The sequence below is a fragment of the Labeo rohita genome, chromosome 13, assembly GCF_022985175.1.
Source record: "Labeo rohita strain BAU-BD-2019 chromosome 13, IGBB_LRoh.1.0, whole genome shotgun sequence".
In the NCBI taxonomy this organism is placed as follows: domain Eukaryota; kingdom Metazoa; phylum Chordata; class Actinopteri; order Cypriniformes; family Cyprinidae; genus Labeo; species Labeo rohita.
Genome location: NC_066881.1, coordinates 26714566 through 26739381, shown reverse-complemented (window position 1 = coordinate 26739381; position 24816 = coordinate 26714566). Strand labels below are relative to the sequence as shown.

General features: G+C 35.4%; 1 protein-coding gene across 4 annotated transcripts; it reads right to left on the bottom strand.

Moving 5' to 3' along the window:
* Positions 1–459: 459 nt before the first annotated feature.
* On the bottom strand, positions 460–3332 carry zgc:171579 (uncharacterized protein LOC557116 homolog). Of its 4 annotated transcripts, none has more exons than XM_051126523.1 (3): positions 3099–3332; positions 2696–2782; positions 460–2136 (listed from the first exon to the last, which is right to left on the bottom strand). In XM_051126523.1, the coding sequence occupies exon 3, from the start codon at positions 2127–2129 to the stop codon at positions 1116–1118; it is 1014 nt and encodes a 337-aa protein (XP_050982480.1). In that variant the 5' UTR covers positions 2130–2136; positions 2696–2782; positions 3099–3332; the 3' UTR covers positions 460–1115. The 4 variants fall into 4 exon arrangements, with proteins under 4 accessions (XP_050982480.1, XP_050982481.1, XP_050982482.1 ...); XM_051126524.1 differs by having other exon boundaries at positions 3232–3287; XM_051126525.1 differs by having other exon boundaries at positions 3254–3272.
* Positions 3333–24816: the final 21484 nt, after the last annotated feature.

Below are 24816 nucleotides of genomic sequence, written 5' to 3'. Positions count from 1 at the left end.
GATGTGAAAAGGAAAAGAATGAGTTCAGCAAAAGGCGGATTCGAACTCGGGTCAGTCGCATCAAAAAGACTACGCTACACAATTTACCATCTACACCACTAGGGGGTTGCTTTAGCAGCCGTCTGTTGTAATGTTGATTAGTCCAATCACAGGTTGGTGGGCGGAGTTAGTATAAATAGCTTCTGCCAACAAGGCAGGCTATTTGTACTTAGAGTAAATAGACACTTTGTTGTAGTAAAGATGCATTGATATGCCAACTGGGTAACTAAAAAAATAAAATCTTTCTTTTGACAATAAAAATGTAAACAGGAAAAAAGACAAATTTGGCTGTTGATGTGAAATTGTTTTGTTTAAAATGTAATTTTTACACTATACTGCGTCTACTGCTAAGACCATAATGAAAACCTTTAATTCAGTTCCAGCAGTGTTGACATAGAAATGATCACTGGACAAATAAACTACATTAAACTAAGACAAAATAACTTTATTCAGGATGACAGGTCAATTTTATACAAACAATATCAAGCCCGGACATCCGAACAAATTATTCAGAAGTGCTGGGAATATAAGTAATAGTTGGTTTTGAGGTTAGTTATAAGTAGGATGTACATATATATTTGTCTAGCTGTGGTTTCCGTTTCACAAGTGAAACAGTATCAGCAAAGTGTGAATGTGCAAAAGAGGAAGTAAGTGCAGTAAATCTATTTGAGAGATAAGAGGACAGAGAGTGAGGCCTTGAAGTAAAATAAAATAAATGAAATAAAAAATGAATAATCTTTGTTTTGACAATGAAAATATGTCCACAATCAAATCAAATAAAACCGTTAATTTAGTTCCAGCAGTGTAGACATGGAAATAAAATGGAAATAAAATAAAAACCAGTCCAGCAGACATGGAAATGATTAACAGACAAACTAAAGTCAGGAGCTAGCAAGGCTAGACTAAAAGTATATACCAAATGTCTGCTGATTATAAATGAAGAATGATGCTAAAACATAAGTCTTAGATGATGGCGCCACCATAGATCTGATTAAATGGCCTTCTGTATGAGTTTGGCATAATTTTTTAGTTCCTCGTCCAAAGTGTATTTCAAATACATAACCAGGGGGAAATCTTCAATCACAGTCTAGAGTGGAGCTTGTCGCTTTCTCTGTCCGATACGATCTGTTCCTCACTCTCCTCAGGCAGGGCAAGTACTTCCCAGCGGCGGCACGGAAGTCTCTGCGGAGAAAGATGTAAAACACAGGATCCAGCAAGCTGTTAAGGCTCAGAAAGCCTCGTCCTACCTGATAGGGCACAAACACAGCCTTTTCCCAAACGCATGGACTGCTGTGTATCAGCAGTCCGACGTACTTCACACAGCCGATAAAATGATAGGGCCCCAGCACCGTGACAAATACGGCCACCAGAAGGGTGAGCAGACCCCTGATACTCCTCTTCTCCTCGGATAAAAGCGAGTTGATTGCCATCAGCGAGCGGACGGTCTCTCTGTGGAGACCAACAATGAAGCTCAGGGGTATGATGAAGGACACAAGCAGAGTAATCAGCCTGTAGGTGATAAAACTGCCCTCGGAGGGATACTTTTCGATACAAAGAGTGTAATTTTCCTGCTTGGGAAAGAGCTTGTCGAACGCGATGGCAGGTGGCACCGCAATTAGAATCCAAATGCTGAGTGCTATCCAGCGAGCAAACCTCAAGTTACGGAGATGCTGGAAACTGAGTGGTCTGGCGATAGCCAGGTGACGCTCTAGAGCGATGATACACATGAAGAAGATGCCCGCGTAAATGCTAATGTAAAAAAACAAACCCATGAACTGACAGCTCTGGGGTCCGAAGCGCCAGTGGTGTCCGTTTGCATAGTAATCCATCCATAAAGGAAAAGTCAGGAGTTGAATTAGGTCTGCGATCAGAAGGTTGATGACGTACACGGGTAGGACGTTCTCCGATTGGATGAGCCTGTAGAGCCCAAAGAGTGCCAGCAGGTTTAAAGGGGTGCCGATGATGAAGAAGATCCCGTACAGGACGGGAAGGAAAATGGCGTCTTGACTGAAGTCGATTCCGCAAGTATTTCCCACAACGGCTGGGAAGCCCAGGCCGGTGAGGGCACTATCATTGAAGTGGCTCTTCATCTTTTGTCTAGGACAGAGTGGTACTGTGTTGTTTATATGGTTCACAAAACACTGCCAGTAGCAACAGTTTTATTTTTAAATGAAGCACCGGCTAAATATATGCACCATTATACACGGGAAATAAACATTTACAGAACAAGCTATTCAAAACACTTGAGGGGGAATTCACTAAGAATGAATTACGGCATTTTAGTTCCCAATGTGGAATCATTCAAATCAGGTAACGGCAGAAATATGCTCACAAGCTGTGAATTTACATTTATGCATTTGAAAGATCCTTTTACCTAAAGCAACTACAAAGACATCCAAGGCGTACATTTTCATATCAGCATGTTTTTCCTTTGGAATCAACCCCATTAGAGAACATTTTTATCAGTGATTTAATTTAATGTGATTCAGGACTATTTTAGCACATTTAGTGCCTGGTTAAACTGAAAAAAAAAAAAAAAAAAAAAAAAAAAAAAAACGTATTTACAAAAGTGGCAAAACTCTCACCCTTAAAAATTCTCATTAGTCTAATAACCTAAATCCAAAGGATAAACATGAATAAATCAGAAATGACTTACCTAATTTGTTCTGATATGAAACTTGATTTTTCCCAAGTAACTGCTGACTGCAGCGACAACTCAAGTCATTTCCTACAGGAACGTGACCTCATATGATGCAAGCAAAACATTTAAAAAAGCATAAAGATGAGCATGTTTCAGTGTGAATGAGCACAGTACATGACTAACATCAACTGACGTACAAGAGGAAATGTTTCAGGAGGATGTTAGTTATTGCAAGACTTCACCAACATTTAACCGACACCCAAACCGTGTTTTTTTTTTTTTTTTTTTTTCAGGCCATGTTTGACCTGTAAATACGTACAGCTGGACTAGACAGTCATCTGTAGAACCAATAAAAACAACAAAACCAAATATGACACTATAATGAAAGCCACATTATAATGTTAAAAATACAACTCACTTTTTTTTTTTAATCCCCAGAAAGCCTAAACAGTCTCAATTTACAGGCGAACAGTGACGACACATTAAGGAGCCACAAAACGGAATTAAATGTTTGAATTTCATACAAAATGACAAAAATTGAAAGCTGAGACCTTGATTCATACAAGAAATAACCTGCTCTGTCTTGTCTGTCTGCGTGTTGTCAGTTTTCTCTTTGATCCGCAATGTATTTTTCACTGCATGAGAACATGATGTGTAGTGTGAGAGCGCAGAGTATCTGAGAAGGGCGGGATTTTGCGAAAGGTCAATTATCAAGCCCCTCCCACAACCGCTGACAGACTGTCTTGTATAGAGGGTTTTCACGTCTCGTCAACACACTGGTGATGTACCGGAGAGAGAAAAGATTTCACAGTAAATTATCTAAATCTAATTTTCATCAGTAAGAAAAAATGTGCTTTAAAGCTTGTTGTTTTGGAGAACATTAAAGTTATATATGATATGAGAACAGTAGGGGCATTATTGACTATATTCTTTTTTTATTTTAAGCTAAAACTGCCTGTTCTCTGGTTTTGCTGTAAAAGTTTACAGCAAATAGCTCTGTCAGACTTTTGTCAGACAGGGCATTTTACCCCACCCATGGGGGCGTTTTGCCCCATAGGTGGGTTAAAACGCCCCCTTGGTACAAATTTAATTTTTGTTAAAAATCTAATAACATGAAAACTCTAGACATCTTTCATACTTTGTTTATAATTTATGTCAGGAACAAAAGGCATTGGTGATTGGCCAAACTGAACCAGGTTTTCCAGGGTAAGAATATTGACAACATTAGTGTTTGTTCTTATCATTTCCAGTCAGGTAGGTGAAATATTAGGCTAATATTTTAATTAATACTGCACATACATATCTTTAGCACCTATTAACTTTAGTTTGTCAAAATATTGTGCCTTTCCTGCTTACGAAGTCCTTCTCTATATGCCTTAGCAGCTTCCACATGTTCCACATGTGGTTTAGACAGCATAAATTAGCAGAACAATGAATTCAGTACTACATTAACCATGCAATCCATGCTGTTGTATACATTCCCAATACATCTCCAATATGGCCATGCAACGGGGTAACTGACCAAACCGTGACGTAAGTGCAAACTCTTTATAAGCATATTTCAGCCCATAGCCAGTTGTACGCAACAGCAGTGTCTTGTAAGCAATGCAGGTTTTGTAAAAGTAAAAGGATGTAAAAGTGAACATTAAAGTCTTCATTTTCTCCCAACATCAGAGCCACTGAGGACATTGCAGAAGTAGCCAAAGTATGCTGCCGAAGTAGCCAAAGACCCTGAAGAATCATGCCATGCCATTTAGGCATCCAATGTCGCCTAAAAAATATTTGAACATAAAAAACACACTTAAAACTTTTTTAACTGCCATTGTAGAATGCATATTAAAGGTTTATTTTCAATCAAGATAATTAATTTTTCTTAATTTATATTGTTCATATAAAATGAATAATTATAAAAAATAACTTCACTAATTGTATTCATTTGATTTATTTATAATTTAGACCATGTCCATGTAAAATATTTTAATGAAACAAAATGGATTTGAAAACATATTAATCGACATAATTTATCCATCAAATCTCCATAAAGGCAGTGACATTTTGAAGCACTTACAAGAATAAGAGAATAACTATTAACGTGCACTGGCATTTGAAAAAGCTGTGAGAGAAATTTAAAGACATGTGTTGTGGACTGGGATGAAGACTGTCTGTTCATGTGTCAAAAAATTGGTTAAAGTGATGTCAAAGACATATACAGTGCTGGTGTCAGACAGTGAATTGCATCATCTTCATGTAAAGCAGCTTCACATGAACATGGAGAGTGAAGGCTAGATTAAAGCTTGGAGCATGTAAAACCAGTTGAAAGGGTTTTGAGGAAGCTAAAAGCTAGCTCTACCTTAGATGTTCATAGTATTTTTTTCTTGCTGTCCATTACTGGTCACACTTGAGAAGAGAGATGATATACTAGAAAAACTAGGCATAAGGCATTGATGGTAACCTGCCTACCTTTGGAAACGACATACATATTTCATACACACAGGCCAGGAAGTAAAAAACTGCACACCTTCTATCTGCTTTTGAAGGTTTTATCAGTCCCCAGTTGATTTAGAAGTCTAGGTAACACTCTTCAAGCAGTCTGAAGTGGCATTTCTTAGGGCTGTTGGCAAGTCCAGCCTGAGGGAGCTCCTCCAGCAGCCTCTGGAATTGAAGCAGGAATTGGCTCAGCCTTTGGAGTGGATGAATACATTGTACATTTCATGTACATTTCATACGGTGATGTTTTGTTGGGGAGATCTTTGAATAATATCCACAGGTCATTTCAAAGAAGGTATGGCATCACCTAATAGAGACACTGGCTCACAAAGTCATGGGTTGAATCTCTAGAGAACACACCAACAGGTATATAAAATACAGTGGTTTTCGAACTTTTTTAATGCCAAGGACCTCCAAATAAGATGAATATAAAATATCATAATCTATCATTTAAAATATAAAGGCAGCTATACAGTTGAAGTCAAAAGTTTACATACACCTTGCAGAATCTGCAAAATTATTTTACCAAAATAAGAGAGATCATACAAAATGCATGTTATTTTTTATTTAGTACTGACCTGAATAAGATATTTCACATAAAAGATGTTTACGCATAGTCCACAATAGAAAATAATAGCTGAATTTATAAAAATATGTGTTGTTACCAGAATGATCCACGGCTGTGTTTTTATTTTTTTGTGTAGTGATAGTTGTTCACGAGTCCAGTTCAATTGCTCTCTGTTCTTCAGAAAAATCCTTCAGGTCCAACAAATTCTTTGGTTTTTCAGCATTTTTGTGTATTTGAAACCTTTCCAACAATAACTGCATGATTTTGAGATCCACCTTTTCACACTGAAGACAACTGAGGGACTCATATGCAACTATTACAGAAGGTTCAATCACTCACTGACGCTCCAGAAGGAAACATGATGCATTAAGAGCCAGGGGTGTAAACCTTTTTTTTTTTTTTCATTTATTACTGCCCTTCAGAAGCTACAGAAGATACTTACATGTTTCCCAGAAGACAAAAGAAGTTAAATGTACCCTGATCTTTAAATTCAAGCTCTTAATGCATCATGTTTCCTTCTGAAGCATCAATGAACTTCTGTAATAGTTGCATATGAGTCCCTCAGTTTATTTATTTATTTATTTGTTTATTTATTTGTTTATTTAACAGGGACAGTGCATGGCCCTCAGCCTTACCAGAATTAGCTACAAGCTAAATTTCATCTGTAGTTGTCCTCAGTGCGCAAAGATGGACCTCAAAATCATATAATTATAAACCAAAGAGTCTGTGTTACCTGAAGGATTGTTCTGAAGAACGGGTCAGTTTCAGGTCAGTACTAAATAAAAAATAACATGTATTTTGTATAATCACTCTTATTTTATCATTTTGCAGACTCGGCAAGGTGTATGTAAACTTCTGACTTCAACTGTATACTTTCACACTGTGAGAGAAAGAAGTGTGACAATATAAATATAACAATGTTTGCAAAATTTTATAATTGGGTTTTTTTTTTATTGATACTGTACCAAGTCAATGGAAATTAGCAGAAGTATATTATAATTATTGCACTGAATATATTTAAAATATATCTAATTCTGTCATTACTCACCCTCATGTTGTTCCAAACCCGTAAGACCTTAAAATTCATAAAATTAATGTTGAACCACTGATGTCACATGGACTATTTTAACAATGTCCACCATTCTGGGCCTTGAACGTAGTAGTTGCGTTGCTGTCTATACAGGGTCAGAAAGCTCTCGGATTTCATCAGAAATATCACAATATGTGTTCCAAAGAGGAATGAAGGCCTTACGGGTTTGGAACAACATGAGGTTGAGTAATTAATAACAGAATTTTCATTTTTGGGTGAACTATCCCTTTTACAAATAAAAACCTATATAAAAGAATACTACTAGCTCACCACAGACTTCCAAGCATTTCTGCCAACGCAACATCGCACAAGTGTATAATTGTAAGAACTGGCACCACCGACATCCGACCTAAAAGCAGTTAGCTGTTTGTTATGAGTTCATTCACCTGCAGATCAATAGGCAACAGAAAATAACCCTAAGAGGAGTGAACTTTCCATAAAACTATCGATTTCTACACTGAAAAGACTTACAATATGTCAAGGCGCAGCTTCGACGATGTACACAGCTTTGTTTAAGTGTCAGAACTGGCCAAATGCAGTTTGAGCAAAATAGCGAAGCAATCTTCAATGTTCCTGGAGAGGAACAAACAAGCACAGGGCACAGCATCCCTCTGTCATAATCGTGTCCTTCGCTCAATCAATACCAAAGCTTTCAGAGACTTCATAAAAAGCCATTGATGTCTGAAGATAATGCAATATCCTAATACTGTGGATCTTTCTTTCCTCAGCCCGACAGATGCGCTCATGTTATTAACATACATCGATGATTTAGTACACAGGTAACTGAATTTTCTCTTTAATTAGAAAATCAATATGGTGATTGCTTTCTGCTGTTGTAGTGAAAGGTCACTGGTGTGTCTTTGTATGCTGAATGATTGAATTTACATGGATTAAAGCAATTTAGCAGAGGTTTAACATTCATCTGTGGCCAGACCTGTTAAATAAACCCATTGCAGGTGATCTTAATGCTGTGACACAATAGCCCCGGTGATTCATGTCCAAACTGTAAGCGCTCTACCTCCGGAGGTCCCATCTGCAGGGGTTGCTTGCATGCAATACATAAGAGGTGAAATTGTAGTTGATGCATGAGCACTCGGTGAACCAATGGGATTTGGCCTAAAGAAAACAGCATGACAAAATGCACTTGCAGAGAATTCTGCCTCCACATTTGTTACAAGGCCGCTTGCAAGACGTAAATGAAAACGCTGGCGGAGGAAAGGGCTTGTTCACGGTGACTTTGACATAGTGATTTTATAGGTATGCTTTGCTGGGACTTCTTACGGTGGTGACCCATTTTATTTGGTTGCTGTTTTGCTAAAAGGGGGGGTGTTAGGATAATTTCACTTTAAAAGTCTAGAGCGAACATGGAAATATGTTGAATCATTGAGCATTGAACTGAATTATGAACATGTGGTAATGTCAGTCTTCATAATATAATCATTAGTACATGGCAATCTAAAAACTAACTATTAAGCTTTAAAACTCACCTGTATTGTTGGTAGTTTTATATTGCTCAACCCTACAGTTGTGTTGGGGTCAATTTGACCAACTTTTTTCTTCTTGAAATTTTGTAACTTTTTATTATTTAGCATCATGAATGTGCATGGAAAGTTTCAACATATTGACCCATGCAACTAAAGAGTTGAGGTAAAAACAAAAAACTTTATTGTAGTTTACGTTAAATTGAAAACAAGCTACAGTAGATGTTTTGGGTTTTATATGAATTTTCCAACCTAATCTCATGACGAAAACATACCTGTGGGAACTTTTTTGCAAGACGCAAAATACGTATCGCCATTTACGTTTCGTTACATAGTTGATGTGAAATGTCCACTGAGTGGCGCTAAAAATGTGTTTTTTTTCCACGGAACAGATGAACGTACATATGGTACGTTTTATGTGAAATTAGTTAGTTTTGTTGTAAACCTACCCGATAGTATTAACAAAAGTAAAAACACAATCTCAAGTATGCCGTTTTAGCTTGTTTTTGATTTTTAATCATGAGTCATGTTTTTCACAAGATTCGGATTCTGCAACCCATGTCCGAATCCATGCCGGCTGAGCTACCAAGCAAGCTTGTTATGTCCGGAAAGCAAATCATATGGAGCTGTAAAGTATGAAAACAATTACAAGTGCTCGCTGTTTTACCACCTCCAGTGTTTATTTCTGTTGGAAACTGCAGTGATATGTATTTATTGGTACGTATTTCGTGTATTGTGAAAAAGTTCCCACAGGTATGTTTTCGTCATGAGATCAGGTAGGGATTTTTAGTTTTTCCACAGTGTTGATTTTTGATGAATTGCATGAAAAACAATACAGAAGTTATAACTGGATTTCAACACAACAGGAGGGTTAAAGGAGAAGTTCACTTCCAGAACAAAAATTTACAGATAATTTACTCACCCCCCTTGTCATCCAAGATGTTCGTGTCTTTCTTTCCTCAGTCGATAAGAAATTATGTTTCTTGAGGAAAAAATTTCAGGATTTCTCTCCATATAGTGAACTTCAGTGGTGCCCCCAAGTTTGAGATTCCAAAATGTATTTAAATTGTTTAAATGCAGTTTAAATGCAGCTTTAAATGGCTCTAAACGATCCCAGCCAAGGAAGACGGGTTTTATCTAGCAAAACGATCTGTAAAATTTTGGTTCTGGAAGTGAACTTCTTTAAGTTAAAGGACTTCAAAAATAAATTATTATCATTATTAACTCACATTTATGGTGGAAAACACATAATTCCCTTTCGTAGAAAACAAAAGAAGATGTTTAGGAGAATCACCTTCATTTGCAATGGAAAAGACCAGCTTGGACATTCTGCAAGATAACTCATTTTGTGTTTTACAAAAGTCAAAGTGGTTTGAAACAACATAAAAGCAAAAGGGATAGAGGAAAGTTGTAATGGCCTTTGGCCATTCATTCATTGGCTGTTCTTGTTATATCATGCTGTCTCTGTCCAGGCTCATTCATCTCACTGGAATTACTCTCAAACCTAATTTTCTTTGTGAATGTCCTTATGAATATTTACAAAACCTTCAGCATGCATTAATGGGTTGTGGAGGACTGTACATATTTGATATTTACAACTTCTCCAAATATATTTTAAGCCACTCAGAGTGCTGTGTTTGTTTTGTCTCCATGAGTATGTTAATTAGAGTGTCCTCTCTGCAAATAAATGAAAAAAAAAAAAAACTACTATAAATAAACGTGGATATAAAAGCAATCTACAATCAAATTGCAAGTCATATTCAACATTAAAAACATGAAAAGAAAAATGTATACCATATAACACTGAATTCAAGGGAAAGAAATTGTCATAAATTCATAAAGACTAGCAGAAAAAAGGGAATATGGAGAAATTATGTTGCACGTTCAAGCTCTCTTACTTCAGAGAACAGATGAAGAGAAATTCTAAACCAACTTCTGCTTTATAGCATTTTTCAGAATGTCAGTGTAATCATTGCCATATTCTGTTGCAAGAGATAGAAACAGAGAAAAAGGAAGCAGGTTTGAACAAAATTTGGTAACAGTTTATAGTAAGGTTTCATTTGTTAACATTAGTTCATGCATTAGCTGACATTAACAAATGTGCAAAATATTTTTATCTTTATCAATCCTTCTAATGCTAGTTAATAAAAATTCTAAAAGATTAACTTACCAGCACACCTAACAAGACTGAAACTAACCTGAAAATAGAATTATTGTGAAAATTATATATTGTCATAGCGATTTCTGTAATTGTACCATGATTTAATGTTAATGTCACACCTTAGAGAAGTGTGTCATTACTCAAACACAAGCTGCAAAAACATTTTAAAATGCACTCTGTTAAATCTGATAAACAATTTCTTTTCTTCAGTAGCTTTAATATATTACATATGCAGAGCATACTGTACATGCATTGCATAGTAGGTTTAACCTCATGCCTCGTTCTTCCGCTGTGGTTACAGCAGCTATGTCCCCCTTCAGATGGAAATAGTCCTTCCATCTAAAGCAAAATGAAAAGATGTTGTCTACTTTGTAGAAATGTACAATATAGCTCCACCCATTAAACATGTACACTCACAGGAGAAACCTTGACCCATTTGAATGAGTTATAGACCGTGGGTTTATACTGACAGAGTGACAAATGACAGCAGCAGAACCTTTTTCATTATCCATGTGAATGCGGACTGCAAAATAGAACTACAGCTGATCACACCGAATTGATTGTAGTTTCCAAAATGATAGACCTTAATCTAATAATGAGTATGAAAGAAAGCATTGTGCAAGGACAGAATACCCCGCGCCGCAGAGAAATACAATCCTGAAATTCTTACATGTCATCTACAAAGAGATTTGCTCATCTTGTACTGAAAATAGACTACAAAAGACTAACTGAAGTATAGCACTGGAGACGATTGTCTTGGCAACTAGTGTGCTTTATGTTCTTGTAGGCAGTGAAATGAAGCAGGCTTGCGGTCAGTGTTAAATAAGCGGTCGTGATCTTTTCTAATCAAAGGTTCTATTTGGAGAGTGATGATTCAAAGAAAATTAACAAGAAAAGTTATTCTCTCATTAGTTTTGCTTAACAACTTTTCTATAGTAATAAAAATAATTTGTTTGCAGATGCAATTTTTAAATGTTTGGTATATTCATACGAAGTCACAAATGTCCAAAAATGTGTGTGCATACACCACACACTCTATTCATATAGTAAATATGAAGCCCTACAGTCAGAGACCCATTAGTTGTTGTAAATCCATTACTGAACAAAATCCATGAATCCCCTGCTGTGTGTCCTTTCACTTATGGATTGTGTCAGTTTAGTTCCTTGCAGATTCAAACACAATATGGCTATCAATTTTGTTTTGAAGGATGTCAATTTTTTCAGACCTCCTCATAATGTCAAATAAACTCTATACGTTATTTATCTTTATCTGTGTTTGGTTACGAATAGATAATGTTCTACAAATTCATAATTATTTAATGCAAATGTAACATATTCTGTATTATGGGTTTAAAATATCTCTTGGACTCTTGAAGTGGGTTGACTTGCTGTATATTCTGATGTAGAAAAATATAAATACTATAAGTACACATAAATTAATATATGGCTGTCTAATGATACAGCAGTAATAAATATTTAAATATTTAAATCAGCCATGCCTGCTCACTCTTCAGCTCTGTTAACCACAAGTAACAGTATATATAACGTGTGTGGTGAATGTATGATAAATGTGAATCATGTTCATCCATGAGACAGAAACACATATAAAAGAGAATAAGACTAAGCTGTCTTATATATGGAGTAAGTTGTCACAGTGGGAATCTGTCATTAAACAGCCTTCTCGGTAACTGAAACAGAAAACAGAAAAATAATGTGCAGAAAGTAACATACAACTGGCAGAAATTGTAATTTAAAAAATATTGCAAAAAAAATGCAAAAAACAGATTTCAATATAAAAAAAAGTGATACAACTTGCCTTAATCTGACATGTACTGAAATACCGAAATAAACAAATAATGAAAAAACACCCGTTTTACATAATATACATTATTATGTTCACTTAATATTATACTGACATTTAAAAAAATCTAGTTTATGAGACAGAATTCACAGAAATTACTTTTTGTGTACATTTGCTAACTTCATAAATAACCATATAGAATGATTAAAAATGCAAAAAATCAAGACTTTAAAATCAATCATGAAATTAGATAATTGGAGTTTAATAAAAACAGAAAGGAAGAGGCAGGGTCAAGATTGCATTTTTATGCAATTCTTACTAAAGAAAAGAAAAAAATACCTAATATCTGTTAGATAACATGGATGTATGATCATAAGCTGGCAGCAGGATGCATTGTTACCTTGTGATTTTCTCTCACTAAATCATTACATGGTGCAGTACGCCATTGTGTGGAGATCCTGGCTGCAAAAAGCTTGACTGAATTGTCCTATGAATCAGAAAGTGGGACTAATGCTAGCTGATATTGCGTAAGAGCACTCGTTGACCCTACTGTTTATTTTTTAGTGTTCACTATTCCAACATAATGGATACTAGCATTTTGAACTTTCTATTCAATCTGAACACTTTAGTTAAAGGGTTTACATTTTACCTGGTTAGCATGACCTACCATTCTTATAATAAACATCTCCTCAAAATATTGGATAAGAAAAAAAAAAAAAAACGGTTAGATTAGAAGTACATGTCTCCCTCGCCTTCCTTGAGCCCACTGAGTTTTAATAGACCCCCTAAAGCATGTGGTGAGTTTGGTGGGGGGTAACTGAGAATTAATGGGGGAAAGTCATATGACATGAGGTAATGCCTCCATCACGATATGATTGGATATGACTGGTTATGTTTAGCTGTGATTGGTTCATGCAATAAATCCAGCCTCTTCATGCGCATTCCGCATTTGCGAATCAGTCTGAATGAACAATATAAAACTGTTTATGGGAAGATTTAAAAAAAAATAAGTAAACAACTCACACACTGAAATATAACCACATCAAAATCAGATTTAAAATGGCATGAAAACATAATCTGTGGGAGTTTTTAGTGAGTATTAACTTTTTAATGTAAATCTCTGTGTTAAGAATATTTACTGAGCTTTGATGACTGCTGATCTGAAAATAAAAAAAAAAAAAAAAAAGGCCCAGTTAACTATTAAAAAGAACAGCTAAACATAAGTTCACAAATAAAATATATTGTTTAAATCGTTACTTCCTTAAGTTATTTTAATAAATGTAAAGTGCTATTTTATAGCACTTTATTATTTTAATAAAAGTTATTTTAATAAATGTCAAGTCACTAACTTGATGAAATATTTGGCTTAAATAAACACCACTGCACACCACATATATGTGTATATATATATAACCCCAGTTATTTTCGTAGTTACCATAGCATTTGCCATTGTAGTCATATATGAAAAACTGAGACAAATCATTTTTGGCTAAAGTTTTAGTTTATTTTTAGTCTATACTGCACATGCCTCACTTGTATATTACATATTCTATTTCTGCAAACCATCTGTTAGGTTCTAATTTACATTCAAGAAGAGAACACATTCTAAACCTGATTACACTGTAAACATGTAGCACATCTTTTCATGTGCAGGCCTTTGGTGTGGTCAGCACCTCAGACAAAGTGTTTTTGAGGCATCAATAGAGAAAAGCTTTCTGCTTACTTTATGATTTCAAATCTTTATTCTGTTTCTCGCAGCCCTTATTGACAAGAGGCGTCGTCAAAACAGATGTTCTGCAGTGCAGCCCTCAGCTAATTTTATCTGGACATCAAATCGATGTGTAATCATTATTGGAGGCTTTGCCACATGGAATGAAACATTGAAGTAAGATCAATCCAGCTTGAGCGGTTCGCTACAAACAGCAGAGCTGTTTCATTTGTGAGCAGCGCTGAAAATTGCACTTGGAATGCCAATAATTAAAGGGTGGAACTTCTTGTGAAGAAACTGGATTTTTTTATAAACAAGCTGGCCTAGTCATCCAATACTGGAAAATTGCATGCAACATAATTGTGAGCATTGTCTAATTATAACTAATTACATTTAATTGACTCCTCATTGATCAAAACGCTTCATTTTCTGTCAAAAAATTGTGACAGTCACTCCAAAAAAACAGTTAAGCAGCCGCCAGCTTCTCTGATTATGGAATACGTTGTTAGCTGCCGTAACTCATCATCCATTTGCCGCACAGACTATAATTAACTCGTAAGACCTTTGCGAGGGTCTGCTGCGCCTTTGTGAATTATGCACTGTTAGTGAACTGTGAACTTTTACATTTGGTGATGCTCATCATAAAATGCTGAACAATTTACCATGAATTACAGTAACCAGCTTTTTTTTTATTGTTGCTGAATTCGACATGGCCAGTGGGTTCACAAACCCAAGGACAAGAGGTGAATCGCAGCAGGTGTGGTGGCACTATCCCAGGATCTAGGACAGTAGATTTCCTCCAGCTGGCCGAAAGCCTTTCCCCCAGGCCGCTGCGCAGCCAGCTACCTGAACCAAGGTGAGACCCTCTGCGCACCAGGGGGAACTTGAATCTTAATGTAAACCGACTCATCTATAAATGATGGCAAGCGGCGATTAATCAAAATTTGACAATGTGTATGGAGGGGTGGCGGGGGTCAGGGGCTCTTTTTTTCCCTTGGTGCTTCGGAGACTCTGCCATGTTTCTTCTCAGCGGTTAGTGAGTTACTCACTATCACAGCAGCACAGAGCAGTGGCGTTCATAGCCTCAAAACAACTGTTTCATCTCTGCAGCTCTGATGAAATACTGAAATGAAACATTTAACGCAAGCAAACATTTAGTTGCTTAATGTTAAAAGAATATTTCACACAGAAATGTAAATAACGTTATTTAATCATGTCTGCTGGAATGTAAAGAACATTGTCGCAGCTCCTTAGTATCCAAAAATCATAAAAAAATAAAATAAAATTTGTGCTCTATGGAAAACATAACAATATACAGGTTTTTAATGACTTGAAAGTAAGCAATTAAGAAATTCTTTTCATTTTGTGTGAATTTTTCCTTGAACAAGACAATAGCGGTGCGATATTTATATATTGTGATGTTACAAAGACGATGTTGACTGCTCAGTGATCCTCTCTAATATTGATTGGAAATATGGAGTTTGCACATGAAGCTTAATGAGGCAAAAACTAACAAACACGTACAGACCATTGAACTGCATCATCCTCTTAACACAATTCACACTCGAATATAACACATGCAACTCTTGGCTACATTTGACAGGTTAACTGGCCAATTTACATTTTGCACTACAGTACAAATATTTATATTATTTATATATTAATGCAGGCTGTAATTGGTTAACGAAATAAACAAATGTTGCATACCTGGGCATTCTCTGACAGGTAGGCTATATATGCGGTCAATGTAGCAGAATAATAATAATAATAATAATAATAATAATAAATAAATCAACAATTAATTCATTTGATAAATGTTGTGTTATTTTTTTTCTAGTAAAAATATCTAAATTTCATTAAAACATTTTTTTTCTCCCTTTTTAACTGGCAATCTGTTTTTTTTTTTGTTTTGTTTTGTTTTTGATAGATTTATTATAATTGCTACTTTCCAATTGGATACGAAAAATAAACTAATTTAAAGTTTAAAGTCTTAATTTTTTTCTTCTCAAGTAATCTACTAAAGATTTAGATACTGAAAACATAACAGAAATACTAATTAAGAAAATAATTGCAGTATGTTGTGCCACAGAATGTTTACATTTTTGACAATCATTCATAAATGAAATCATTGTGTGTTGGTTGTCTGCCTCAGAGCAGAACAATTACACAAAGAGTATTTCCTGTTGTCAAATATGATTGCATTTATGTTCCAAGTTGTGCCTGCCAACATTCAAAATTTCCCATTATTTAATTATTTTAAGAATATTCTTTTTTTATGCAATACTGTTTCATTGGGTGGCAAGTGTGGTACCTATTTTGTTTTTAACTCTATTCAGTGCCCGATTTAATTAAAAGCGTCTCATGGAGAACAGAGATAATGAGACACTTTGACTCTAAACATATACTGTCACTGAAAGGTCATCCAAAGGCCAAAAATGCAAACTATCAGTTTTATCTCCATAAACACTTAATGGCATGACCTTTTTGGGAACACGTTTTGACATGTTTTGTCATATCTCATTGGCGGCAGTGTTTATCTTCAGTATGTTGGTAATATGCAGAGAACAGCTGATGTTTCATGTTATGGGGGTTTGTGAGGAAATCTTCATGCATAGACCCCACAGCAGCCAATCAACAACCAATATCTTCATATATTTTTCTTTCCAAGGTGTTTTGGCTGGAAACACACGAATAGCTGCCACTGGTAGGGCATAGATGTGCATACTAATGAAGGAGATATTTACGATTCTGGCCCAGGAAGATTCCCTCATATTTCTCCTCATTTCCATCATACCCAGCAGCAGCTGTTGCAATAATTTCCCAAATTGGCCATTGTGTGTTCAATTTCTTATAAGACACCTTCATCACCTCCATCTTCCAATAGAACAAGCTTTGGCGCAATCAGGATGCCAGTAATGCCACGTTCGGCTCTTTCCAACACTGTACATATAATCACAACTCTGGAAGGAATTAGGTAATGACGTTAACTCTTTCTGATCGGACAGTCGTGTAATTCTGAATTTAAATATTTTTCTGTAGTGAATGTTAATTTTATTTTATTTTTTTCACTGGCAACCAGCAATCTCAAACTCAACAGAGTAGGCACTGATAGTAACATTCTGCCTGATAGTGATAAGCTGGACAATCATTCAGAAATTAAATTATATACAATTTTGTCTAAATAAATAAACAAAACCTAAACACTATAATCAGTCATTTGTGAATGAATGACATTTGAAAAGTACATTTAAGCATCAAATCATTATAATACAAATACAAATATATATACAAATACAAATATATACAAATATATAATAATACCGATTATCAGTGCCGATATTAAGCATTTTTATGGTTATAGGCATCTGTCATTTTCAAAACCGATTTGCTGATAAAATGTAAAAGCATTTTAAGAAAGTTTTTGTCAGAGCCCTTGTTATTCTTAATTTTGACATTAATTTGAATTTTTACACCAGACATATATATCGGTTTAAAATATTGGTTATTGGTCTACTTGAATTGTAATAATCGGTATCAGCATCAGCCCTGAAAAACACATATTGGTTGACCCTTAATGCTTAGTATAAGTGAGTTTTGATGACAGCAAAGGTAATCTAAATGTAAAAATAAAAGAAAGGATGCACAAATATCCAGTGGCAACAAATATCAATAAATACGAAAACAATATTTGATATTGACAGATGCACTGTAAAAAAAAAAAAAAAACACAATTTGTTCAGTCAACTCAAATAAGTTTAGTCAACTTGAAATGTTAAGTTGCACTAAGTCACAACTTAAATATTTGAGTTGACTAAACTAAAATTTTGGTTTGTTAATCTTAAAAGTTGAGCTTGTTACCTAGCTGCCTTAAAATTTTAAGTTGAATCAACTCAAATATATAAGTTGAACATTTCAAGTTGACAAAACTTTTTTGAGTTGACCGAACTTAAAATTTTAAAGGCAGCCAGTTAACAAATAATTTTTACAGTGTAGTAGTTATGATGCCAATATATTTTACAATATATTTTACATCCCTATACAGTTGAACTGAGCTGAAATGAATATATAAAAGGTATCAAAACACAAAAAGTATGAATTTATTATTTAATTCACAGTTAAAAAAAAAGAAAAATGCAAAATATTTTTAGAAATTCATGATGGATGGATGGATGGATGAATCTGGCCAGCAGGATGGATGTTTGAGGCCCATTTATTTATTTATTTATTTATTTATTTATTTGTCCTGTATTGTTTCTTTTTTTCCTCACTTAATAAAGTAACAAAACTCAAATGGTTTCATATCCATAAGTGAAATAAATAAATCTCTTTCTAATGACGGTACATAATGCCTTACATTTAAAGTATATGAAAAAAGTGCTTTTTCCATCATCTTCACATGAAACAACAGAGAGCTGTGTTAATAGCATATGCACAGTTAATGTGCATGCTTTCAAAACAACTCCTCTGCTGTGACAGGAATTAGCTCAACCAGCCCCTCACAATGAAATGTATTTCTGAAGTTATTTGTCACTGTCATGTCACTCATTACCATGCAGTTACAGTTTACCGATTATGCTTTTATCAAGTAAGCTCTGCTGTCAATGTGTGAAAACACATGTTAATTCACTCTTTCAAACATAACAAGAGAGAGAGAGAGAAAGAGAGAGGGACCGCATGCTGGCACCCAACCAGATTAAGACTTTCATAAAGGAAAACCGAAGGTGTGCCAAGAACGAGTGAGGTCACATCCCAACAGCCTGCCGCCTGCCGAAAGCAGAAATGTATTACTTTACCTGAAAATCCGAGATACCTCCGGGGTCTCGGATAAGGAAGCGTGTTGTTGTTCTGAAGGAAATGTAACATTCAAGGTGTTCAGGGGAAAAAAAGCAGAGCAAATAGCATTTAAAAACAAACAATGTTTCGAGCTTATGCCATAACTCTGAAATGACATTCAGACACAGGTCATTTAAGTTCCACCATTACGGTTAACACCAGATGCACAAATTACAGCTGACGGCAGCTCTGAAGATTTTGACCCTTCGCTAGTTTCCCTAGAGCTCCTTCATCATTTGCAAGTCGCTGGCCTCCTCACAATGCTGATAAATAACTGCAAGGAAAATTACTTTTGAAAAATGAGAAGCGAATGACCTTTTGGCCACGCAAATGCCACTAACAAATCCATGTAATTAGACAACCCCGGGCTCCACGAGGATAACAATTAAACCTAACCTCCAAATAATCTGCACTCTATAATCATGCGAGGGAAGTCACCCTCAATATTGTGCCTCGAGTAAGACACGTAACGCCTTCGCTGCGAGCAGAAGCGGAAAACTTGAGTGCGCCGCTTGAAAAGTAAGCCTGTCCTAGTATATAAAGTTATACGAGCTTGACACCCACCAGTGGGCGAAACTGGGAGCAATAGGGGTACGGCACGCTACTCATGAGATGCTGCCTCTGGATGAAGGAAACAATGTAATTAATGACTGGTTTGCGAGACAGCGCCACACGAGGGGTTCAGCTGGATTTCACTCTCCTCTTTTTACAAATAAGCTCCGGCCCGCACAGAGAGGTTGTAAGCCCTCTTTTGGTGAGGCGCCCTTGTACTGTGGTGCTGGTGTGTCCTCAGTAATTAATCCCATGTTTGCCATGATGCTGAAACAACCTAGATAGCTCCGGCTGGTAATTGATCTAAAGAGAATGCTTCTCAGACACGGAGAAGGGGGCGGGAAGGAGTGTTCGTATATACGTTGTCCTTACAAGAGCGAAAGTGGAAAAAAAGTGTAAGAGGTCAGGCGTACTGTAAATGAATCACTCAGCCCTCACGTCGTTCCAAATCTGTATGACTTTCTTTCTTCAGTGGAGCACAAAAGAAGATATTTTTAACAGTCAGTGTTTATTGAACCCCATTGACTTTCATTGTATGGGAAAAAAACTATTTTTCTAAACATCTTTTGCATCCCACTGCAAAAGAAAGTTATACAGCTTTGAAATGACATGAGGGTGAGTAGATAAATTATTACAGCTTTCATTTTTTTGGGCAATCCATCCCTTTAAAAAAAATTTTCACAATGCTTCTTGTTTATTTTGACCTTCTTGAATATTGTAACTAAAGCCAAATCTGTCGTTGTCCTGCCTGGTGCACCTTCATTATGTATTTTGACCTTTCTGACAATATTCTGAGTAAATCACAGTTGGTTGCATGGCATCACATTAAAAAACTGAAATCCTTTATTTATTCAGCCTCATGAGTCCAAAACTACACTGTTTGGAGCAGGGTCAGAAATTAACAAGGGCTTGTGGCAAAAATGCCACAAAAATGAACAAAAATGTCCCATAAATTTAAGACAAAGGGGCAAAAAAATTCCCCTGCACAATTAAACATTGTATTACAGCTGTCGCGATTAAAATGAAATATGAAAATGCATGAAAAGTGTCAATTTGGGGAATAACATTTAGATTTGCTAACACTGCATAAGATTGCTTTTACGTGCTGTTTTATGCAGCGCTGAGCCTTATAACCAATCAGATGCATTTCTGTTGAACTTAGGAATGCATTGGCCAATCAGAGGCGCTTAGATTAGTCAGCGCTGAAAATGCTGGAGCTGTGTTTGTGAATTCCTTCATCTTAAACAACACAGTGCAGATACAATGTAAATTAAAAATTTACTTCACAACTTCAGTGATTATAATGGGAGTTTTTGCATAACTTGTGCTAGAGTAGATTAACGGAATGGATCGATGTTTATTTCTGTAGCCAGATTGTGACATGCCCGGAACAAAACAAAAATGTTTTATATTGTTGTCTATATCGATATTCATAATCATTATTACAAAACAAAGAGCATTAATTTACAATAATGGTTTTTGTTATAATATTTCAGCCTTATGAGCTCCTGCTTTTTACATGTATAATTTAGATACAATTTTAAACAGTCTATTGTTATTGACAACAGTTTAAAATATTGAGTCAAGTAATTGGGTAAATTTAAGTATTTGACATTAAAGACAAAAAACTTCTTGATGATTATAATAAGGTGATTTAAAAAAATATCCTCACAAATATACAGTTGAGGTAAAAGTTTGCATCCCCCTTTCAGAGTCATTAAAATGTCATACAAAATCATACAAAATGGATGTTATTGTTTATTTAGTACTGACCTGAATAAGATATTTCACATAAAAGATGTTTACATATAGTAGACAAGAGAAAATAATAGTTACATTTACAAAAACCTGGTTAAAAGTTTACATCCCCTTGATTCTTAATACTGTGTTGTTCCCTGAATGATCCACAGCTGTATTTTTTTGTTTAGTGATAGTTGTTCATGAGTCCCTTGTTTGTCCTGAACAGTTAAACTGCAAGCTGTTCTTTAGAAAAGTCCTTCAGGTCCCACAAATTCTTTGGTTTTCCAGAATTTTTGTGTATTTGAACCCTTTCCAACAATGTCTGTATAATTTTGAGATCCATCTTTTCGCACTGAGGACAACTGAGGGACTCATATGCAACTATTACAGAAGGTTCAAATGCTCACTGATGCTCCAGAAGGAAAAACCATGCGTTACGAGCCGGGGGGTGAAAACTTTTGAAAAGAATGGAGATGTGTACATTTTTCTTATTTTGCCTAAATATCATATTTTTTTATTTAATTCTAGGGGGCAAATATTACCCCTTAATGGAAAAGTTCATTTCTGACCTTGATTTTGAGACATTTTTAAAATATCCTTTTAAATTTCCTGAAGTATTTACAAGTTCCTGATTTTTATTTTTTTTTTGGGTTAAAAGTAGAATTCCATCAGTAAGAAGAGACTCACTGCAAACTGCTCAGCCGCTGTAGTTGCAGCGTCAGGTATGGCCATTTTAATTAATTCCTTCCCTTAATTATACACATAATGTTTTAATTATACCTTATGTATAATTATATGCATTTATAATTATATGTATAATTACACGCTATTTAACAAGCTTTTTTATTTAGAGCTAAAGCAACACAATGAAAACCAAAAGCAACACATTAGGAGTGTAACTAGTGCTTTATCTATTTTAGCATAGTGTCCTCATAAAACAATTATATGATTAGGATTTTCTTGTTTTCTGAGAAGCTTTAACACTCTTCTTCGTGAAGAATGCACAAAAAAACAACAGTTTTAAAGGGATAGTTCAGCCAAAAATGAAAATTCTGTCATTAATTACTCACCATCATGATGTTCCAAACTCGCAAGACTTTCGTTTATCTTCGGAACACAAATTAAGATATTTTTGATGAAATCTGAAAGCTTTCTGACCCTGCATAGACAGCTACAAGAATACTATTTATGCACAAAAAAATTACGACTTTATTCAACAGTTTCTTCTCTTTTGTGCTAGTCTTCAATGTGCATTCATGAGACTGCATGCACATGGTCAGCTGACATGAAAGATAAGAAATTGTTTAATAAAGTTGTTATTTTTGTTTTCTTTGCACACAAAAAGTATTCTTGTAGTTTCATTAAATTACAGTTGAACCACTGATGTCACAAGAACAATTTTAACAATGTCCGTGCTACCTTTCTTGATCTTGAACGTGGTAGTTGCGTTCCTGTTTATGCAGGGTCAGAAAGCTTTCAGATTTTATCAAAATATCTTAATATGTGTTCTCAAGATGAAAGGTCTTACGGGTTTTAAACGACATGAGGGTGAATAACCAATGACAGAATTTTCATTTTTGGCTGAGCTATCCCTTTAATTTTTCTGAATCACTATCATTTTTACAAGACTAGCTGCATGTCCTTTATTTCTTGGCACACAGTTCAGCGGAGATGCTTGATGTTAATTGTTTGGAGCAGAAAACATTATTACATCTCAAATCTAAGACACCATTTTGTATACATTTAGCACTATAAAGACACATATATTACAAACGTCAGACATAAAATAGGGTCTTGATCATGTGATCAAAACTGAATTTGATTTCTCAACTATGCCCCCCCCGCCCAGTTACAGCATCACAGGCCATTTCAAACAGTATTCCTCCTTATGGTATTACAGCACAATATTTCAAAGAGTATGCAATCATTTTTGCGTGGCATGTTAAAGGACTTGTTCCTGTTTGAGGTTCTTGCTTGCCTCAAAGAGCAAACAGCATAACAAATAATACTGGGACTGCTGGAATGCCGTTTCAAACTGTAGCAACCAGATGGATTTTTTTTTTTTTTTTTTTTTTTTTTTTCCTGGAGCCTCTCATTTTTGTTTGTTTATTTGGCTGTTGCATAATTTATAAGACTGTCCTTCACTTTTGCACAGCTCCACTTCTATGCAAGTTTAATACAACCTACTTCTTCCACACACAAAAAAAAATCTTCTTTGCCCCCTTGTTGTCTTATTCCTGTTTGTGACTTGATACGCAGCCACAGATGGCCTGGATGCCAGAGAAAAAAAACAAATCCAAGGTAATGGAATTGTACAATTTTCAAATTTAACTGAGAAGGAGTAGATGAATGAGAGATGAAGTTGAGAGAACAAGTGCTATACATCTTTGCTGTGAAAATTTCATTTTCTATCTGCCTTGATGGAATATACAGTATGCACATGGAATATAGACAAAAACTGAACATTTATGTCAGGATGTATAGATGTACAATCTGTAATCAGGCTAAAGGTGTATTTTTCTGCCAATATGCAAAGTTTTGTTAGCTTTAGACAAACAGTGGGTTTTTGATGACATTTACAATGCACTTCAAGATGATAAGTTTGCCTTTTGAGTTCATTGTCTGCAAAGTCAGTTCAGATCCCTTTCCAGCTGTTTTAAATAAACATAAAAATATATAATACAATATTATTTTAATCTAAAAATTCTTAAAACAAGATACATTTACTACAGAAGCACTGCTATTGCATAAGCAATAGTTCACCCAAAAAGGAAAAACTGCTGAAAATGTACTTAACCTCAGGCCATCCAAGATCATCAGAACAGACTTTGAGAAATTTAGCATTACATCATTCTTACCAATGGATCCTCTGCAGTGAATAGGTGCTGGGTTAACTTAAACTGTCACTTCTGGCCAAAAAACCAGTCCATATTCCACATTAATGCTTCCTTCTAATTGAAGTTCGGACTCTTATTCTGACGGCACCCATTCACTTCAGAGCATCCATTGACATCTAATGCTAAATTTCACCAAATCTTTTCAGATGAAGACACAAATTAGATATTTCACATTTTTGGTTAAACTATTCCTTTTTTTTGTATCCAAGATACATGCTTTAAAAACAAGTCTTAATATCTCACGCAGAGTTTCTTCTCAACTAACTTAATCATGTTTCAAGGATTTTTAAGCATTTAACTCGAAAACTGCATTCATAATATTGCCTAGGTAAGCTCCTAATCAAATTAGCCACATTACTAGCAGTCACCTTCTATCTGCTTCAAAATATTCTGATAAAAATAACCACACTGCGTGTAAGTCAGTAATCTCACAAACATGTATCTCCATTTGTAAAAAAAGCATTTGGACACTCCTCCATGGCTCAGATAGAGCGATGAGAGGGAATTTAAAATGCATGAGCTGGCTTTTTTTCACATTCATTGTTCATCTCCTACCATATGGGGAGCCGAAGCAGGGCCAGAGGTCTCCTCTCACTAAATGAGCCATCTTTCTCATTGCATGGCCTGTGCCTCACGAATAGGTCAAATCATGTTGCCATTAATATTTGAAACACACTAAATTGAAAAAGATGTTCATATAGAGCATGCTGCTTCCACTCTTCTAACATAATGATATATGTATAAAAAAAGGTCTTCTCCACATCAGCTCAGGAGATAGGCTTGTCTATTTCTCATCCAGCCATTTATCTGGCTTTTTT